Source organism: Macrobrachium nipponense, chromosome 20, assembly GCF_015104395.2.
Source record: "Macrobrachium nipponense isolate FS-2020 chromosome 20, ASM1510439v2, whole genome shotgun sequence".
Classification (NCBI taxonomy): domain Eukaryota; kingdom Metazoa; phylum Arthropoda; class Malacostraca; order Decapoda; family Palaemonidae; genus Macrobrachium; species Macrobrachium nipponense.
The window spans coordinates 79,361,244-79,367,243 of NC_061089.1; the positions used below are offsets into that span (position 1 = coordinate 79,361,244).

The 6,000-nt window shown below is 34.4% G+C and overlaps 1 protein-coding gene across 4 annotated transcripts in view; it reads left to right on the forward strand.

Annotated features, from left to right (window-relative positions):
- Window positions 1-5,638, forward strand: part of LOC135195288 (uncharacterized) — a 65,812-nt gene extending 60,174 nt beyond the window's left edge. For all 4 annotated transcript variants that reach the window (XM_064221550.1, XM_064221558.1, XM_064221564.1 and 1 more), the window contains one exon: window positions 1,988-5,638. In XM_064221550.1, coding sequence (XP_064077620.1) covers window positions 1,988-4,621 — 2,634 coding nt within the window. In that variant the 3' untranslated portion in view covers window positions 4,622-5,638. The remainder of the gene's footprint in view (window positions 1-1,987) is intronic.
- The last annotated feature ends 362 nt before the right edge of the window (window positions 5,639-6,000 follow it).

Genomic DNA, 6,000 nt, shown 5'->3' on the forward strand with positions numbered 1-6,000 from the left:
AAGAAAGGTAGAACAAAACACCTTGAGCTGTGGCATTAATATCATCATCCATAGGTATCAGAGGCCAGGTGAACAATATTGTGTTGTCTGGCAGCATTACATATATATTTTTTTCAAGCCCTTTGAAAAAAATAGTTGGAATCTAAGGAAAGACCATGTTTATTTTGATACTAAAAACCCAGTCACACTACTGCTGCCTTCAAGTATGTCAGCTCCTTTTCCAGGTGCGCTCAATAAGACGAATCCTGCTTGCCATCCATACACCTGGGTTCCCAACTTAAGTCTATTGGCAGAAAATGACCCCAACAGGCCTGTTGACTGTTCCTTAGAGCTTGACCAGTTCTATTTTCATTGATTTTTGCTTCCTTGCCTATGTTATCCATGATAACCTAGGTTAGAAAGTTTTTTGTTAGAGCTTATGGTGAAACGAGTCAAAAAATGGCATGACAAGATGATAATCGTTTCCTATATGTATGCTGGTTGTCAGGATGAAATTACCAAGATCTTGCCAAAGTGGTATGTTGTCATGCATCTCACCCCAATAACAAAAGGTTTCCATTCTATATTGTTATTACTGATACTTGCAAACTTAAGGAGGAGGCCCTAATACTGTTTCCAAAGCCATATAAACTATGCACTAGTTTTGCTGACTTTCATTGCTTCTTTATGGAAATATTTGTTTGCTAATATAAATATGTATATCTTTATTTAACAACTATTTACAAATATTTGCAAGTCAGTGGCCTTTAACCTTGTTTTCTTTATGAATTTCTATCAATTTTGAATAGCAACTATAATGTAAGTGTTGGAATATTTGGTGTTTTCATGTCACATTCATTTATTTTGAGGAATCACATTAATAGGCTGTTATGCAAATGTAATTTTCCCCTTGTGTTAATCCTTTGGGTCAGCCTAGAATATGACTTGTTGGTCTGGTTGAACTATCTTATAATCAGTTAGTGAGCTTTTTCTCAGACGAAGAGCCATAAGACCGAAAACAAAGGCCTTCTCAGAGGGTTATGGGGATCTTTGTGGAAATGATTAATATCGTATCAGGAAAGAAGAAAAAAAGAGAAAATGGAAATTAGGAATATAAAGGAGATAACCTTTTAAAAAGCAAAGGTACTTGCTTAAGGTGTGTGATTACAGCTCATTAACATAGAAAAATAAAGCTGACATTACTATATTGCTGCACACCATTTTCTCAATAGTAACTATTCCTGGGATAGGTTGAGAAAAATGTTAGTTCTTTTGAAGTAAATATTTAACTATACCACTAAATCACATTCTAGACCCTTTTCCTGATTTTGAAGTGGATACAAGATTCAAAACTTGATTGCTTGTACCAACATGGGAAAAGAACTCAAATTCGGGAGTATAAGATATCAAAACTCTGTAGCATGTAATTGAAATATATGTCTTTACAGATTTGTTTGGTCACATTGAAGAAAATATTTAATTTTGTTTATTTAAACTTACTTGAGCTATAATAATTTAGATATGCTGTAATATTGTTGTACATTGTATATAATTTCAATTTGTTGCCAATAACTTTTTGCTCACATTAAGGGAGTACAGTCAACAGTGTACTTTGTATAGTGCATTATATGCTTTACTAAAGGTTCTTTTATTCATCCATTCTTTTGTTCTCTTTGTACCCAACTGTCCATCTATTCTATCTCATCTCTTTATTTGAGAGGTTGACCCCTTGACAATCTAGTATCAGTATGCACTTCATGTGTGGCAATGGTTTTGGAAAACTCACCCTTAGCATAACATTTTTATTATTATTTTTGTGTATTGAATAGCTAGTGGTTATAAATTTCAGATGAAGTAAATATTAATAATAGTTGCATACATGTTGTAGTAAAAATTTTAAATTTATAGACAGTAGATATAGCAAGAGATTGGTGCCTTACTTTTTCACAATGTTTGTTTGGAAGTATGTACAGTCAAGAATTATTGAATATTTTTCTTTTTGTTTCAGAATGAAAATGACGATTGTAAATCTACAAGATCGCCTGACCATCGTTGTATGAAGTGCGCCCGTAAGTTCAACACACCATCTGCCTTAGAGTCTCATGGTAGATTTTGTTCACTAATGCAGATGGCTCCACCAGAAACCCCAATGAATCCACTTTTTCGTTCTGAAACTCCAGAAAAGAAAATAGCAATCCAGATTAGAAAGGACTACAAGAAATCAATAAACCCATTTGAAGCTGGCATATCCAGTCATAGTGATGAAAAATGCCCACATGTAATGTTTAAGATACCAAAGACTCCTCAAGAAAAAGAGAACCAGTCAAGAATAGAGGAAATGATGGGTGAATTTTGTGATTTGTCTAATTTTTCTTGTATTCCTTGTGGTAAAAAATATCAATCCATCACAACTTTAAAACGACATTCTGCTTACCACATGGACTGGACCAGGTTCCAGTGCAGCCTATGCCATTACAAAAGTTATCATAGGTATGAAGTCATAAATCACTGCGCTACTAAACATAATGTGAAAGAAAATATTGCTGGAGGTATGGTGATTGAAAAAGAACAGGTTGGACAGCTCAAGTATTTTCTGGATAATGAAGACGCTGCTTCGGTATCCTCAGATGTTGACCAGGATCAATCGGGAGATTTTTCAAGCTCAAAGGGAAAAAGTAATTCTACTGCACCTGATAGTAATAACCCTGAAAATAAGTCATCGGTGGACTGTGATTCCGATGTTGAAAAATGTCTTACACAAACTAAGTTTGTTGAGAAAAATATGTTGCATGAACAAAAAGATGCAGATGAAGGTGAAATTTCCAAAGAATGGTTGAGTCCTGAGGTTCAACAAAACTTAAAAGAAAGTATTACTTGCAAAGTTGAATCTGATAATTCAAAAGAAAGTATTACAGTCAGACAAGATACTGACCCACATGTTCAAATAGATAAAAGTCACATGTTTGAGGCAACAGAAAATAAACCAGAGTGTAGTACTGCTGCACAGATGATAACAGATTCCAATCCTTTGACAGAGGAAGAAAATATAGATTCAAGTTTGAAAAATGATAACAATATGAAAATGATTTCAGATGCCAGCACATCCCTTTCCTTGGAGCATGAAGTCAGTGACATTTCAAATACAGGATTGTGCAAGTTTTCATCCAGTGAGGAAAAATACAGTTCTTGTAAAAATGAGACAGCCACTAATCAAGATAAAATTTTAAAATCAGGTGAAATAGTGACTGAAATGTCAAGTATTCCTTTAGAAGAATCAAAAGTTCATGGAGATATACCAAAAGCATCAGAAAGTTCCAGTAAAATACTTGAAATTGATCAGTCTCTGTTAGACCCTGTAGTCGACACTGATAATTCATCCAGTTCAAGTGATCTTGGTACCGAAAAATTAATAGATACCATTGGAGTTCAGGCTGCAAAAATACATTATGAATATAGAGATGAAATATTTTCCCAAAAACTTGAAGTTAAGCCTGACTCTACTGAAGATGTGCTAAGTTTGTTGCGTGAATATTCTCCTGACAAGGATATTGAAAAAGCTGATTCTGAATCCATGTCATCTTATTTAGAAATAAGTGAACCAGGCAGTGTCATTGAATCATCTGAAAACACTGCTGCAATACAGTCTGGTGCAGTTGCTGACTGTGCTGATGATGATGAAATAGTGGACATGGGAATGGAATCTGAAGCCCCGGTTAATGAAAATAGAGAACTGGAAAGCAGGCTGACACATGGTGAAAAGATTGAGTGGGAGACTCTTGATGAGAGAGAGATTTTTAAGGAAACAGAAGGTATTCATGAAGAACCTAGCAAAGATGCTCCGTTAACAGAGTTATGTACATTTGCAGACGTTAAACCGACCAGTTTGGACATACCTTTCAGTGTGGAAAAAGATAACAAACCAATTCCTAAAGATGACCCTTCACTTGATTTCATAGGTTTTCCTAGTGCCAAAGATGAAAACATTGGGAGGCCTTCGCGAGTGAAACGCACTATAGAACACAAGGACTTTATATATGAAACCAAAAAATCTGTCTCTCAGACAGGATATGATGAGGATGATTGCATTATTTTGCCCTCAGAGGAAGGAAGATCTAGTGTAAGGAGGCGAAGTTCATTGAAATTAGATCCTGTTATAAAGAAATCAAGAAATGAAGATGAAGGGTACAAAAGTCAGTCCTGCAATGGTAGTAATTTGTCTTCTACAGGTAGAATGAAAATTGAAGATCTTCCTGTACCCCAGAGGCCAGAAGCTGACACAGATGAACTTGAATCCTCATATTTTGAAACTTCCTCCAACGAAAAACGAAAAGTAAGATTAGAACGCAGACGCCCTGATGTTAATACTCGTAGAAGCTTGATATTTCATATAGATAGTAGTAAATCAAAGCCTGGCGAGGCTTTAAAAGTAAAAAATTTGGAAAAAGTATCAGAAAGCAGCAGTAGCTCTAAGTCTTTGAGAAAAGAATCTCCAACAATGACAAGATACTCGTCACGTTTGAAATTGGCCAGCAGTCCACTACCAAAGAAAGAGAAAAGGCAAGATACGTTGAACACGCGCATTATCACTAACGGACAGGGCCAATCTAATCCTGTAGCAACCACAAACAAAGTGAAATTATGAATGGTTACTTTTTCCATGGACTGTGTTGTGAAACAATTTTAGTTTAGGTTGAAATAACCAAAACTGGTGCTTCTATTTGAAAAAAATCTGTCCAGTGAGTTGAGGTGTTTGTATGTCAAGAATAAAATTTTATTCCATCATCTTGAGTTTAGTGTTTTAAACAGGATATGCTTAAAACATTTAGTTCAACCCTTGTGGTGTATAGTGGATTTTGGTTTGGTTATTAAAACTTAAACATATTAGTTGCCAAATATATGTTTTACATTTATTTGCCACTGGTGGTATGTATCTAGATATGGGGTTACTGTAAGTATATAAAACATTTTTTATATTTTCTTTAAATATTGTACATGTTAAATAAAGTGAACTTTTTTTTTTTTAGTTTATTTTGATAAATTAAATTTTTCCAGACCTCAAAAGGAATACTTTGCAGTATGGTACCTGCTTCTGTCATATGACTTCAGTTGTAACTTTTTTCTCCATTATATTCTATTAGCATTAAACCTGTTTTTCAGCAGTTGTCTAATCTTGTACAAGCACAAAAGTTAGCCTGGGTTTAACTTTACTTAGCGTGATTAAAGCCATCACTACACAAGGACTAGTAGCAAGGCACGACAGTTATGTTGAAACAATTTTAACATAATGTAAATTTTTCTTTCTCTCTCCATTTAGTCAATTTTGTAAGCCGAGCATTTTATCCTTCATTGCTATAACCTGTGATTAGGATAATGTGTAGATATGCATATCCATTACTAATACTTTTAAGTCATCTGTACATAGTTCATTTTTCAAAGATTACTATTTTGATAGTGCTTATCTAGTATTTTTTTTATTGAACTCCATTAAGGTATTTGCATTGTGCTATAGCTTACCCTTAAACACTGGCATAACTTCTGATACCTGTAGAATTTATACTTGATACCTACAAGTACAATTTTCATGTTCTCTATGTAAATATATACTGTATATATATATAGCAACTGTAAATGGAAGAAAATAAATGAAACATCAGCAACATTTGTAAATTTTTTGTGATAAAGTCTAGGTCCCATAAATAAATATATAAATTCTTATACTCGAATGCTTGATGGAAAAATAACAGATTTTTAAGTGTATTTTTCATAGTTTGCAGCTAGAGCCTTTTATGTAAAAGTATTTCTCTGGTTTGATTCCGATATAAGGCTCTGGTTTGTATTCCTAGAAAAAATACAAAATACTTACTGAAGCTGTATAATAAGATGCTTGATGATGTAGCTAACCACACATCTGGGCTAGGGCGCTGAATGACCATAATAGGTCCCAGTGCTGGGGTTTGTCCCTAAATTTCATAATCCATCTATACATCTGGGCCTGTCCCAGCACCTAGTTAGCGTGGCTGC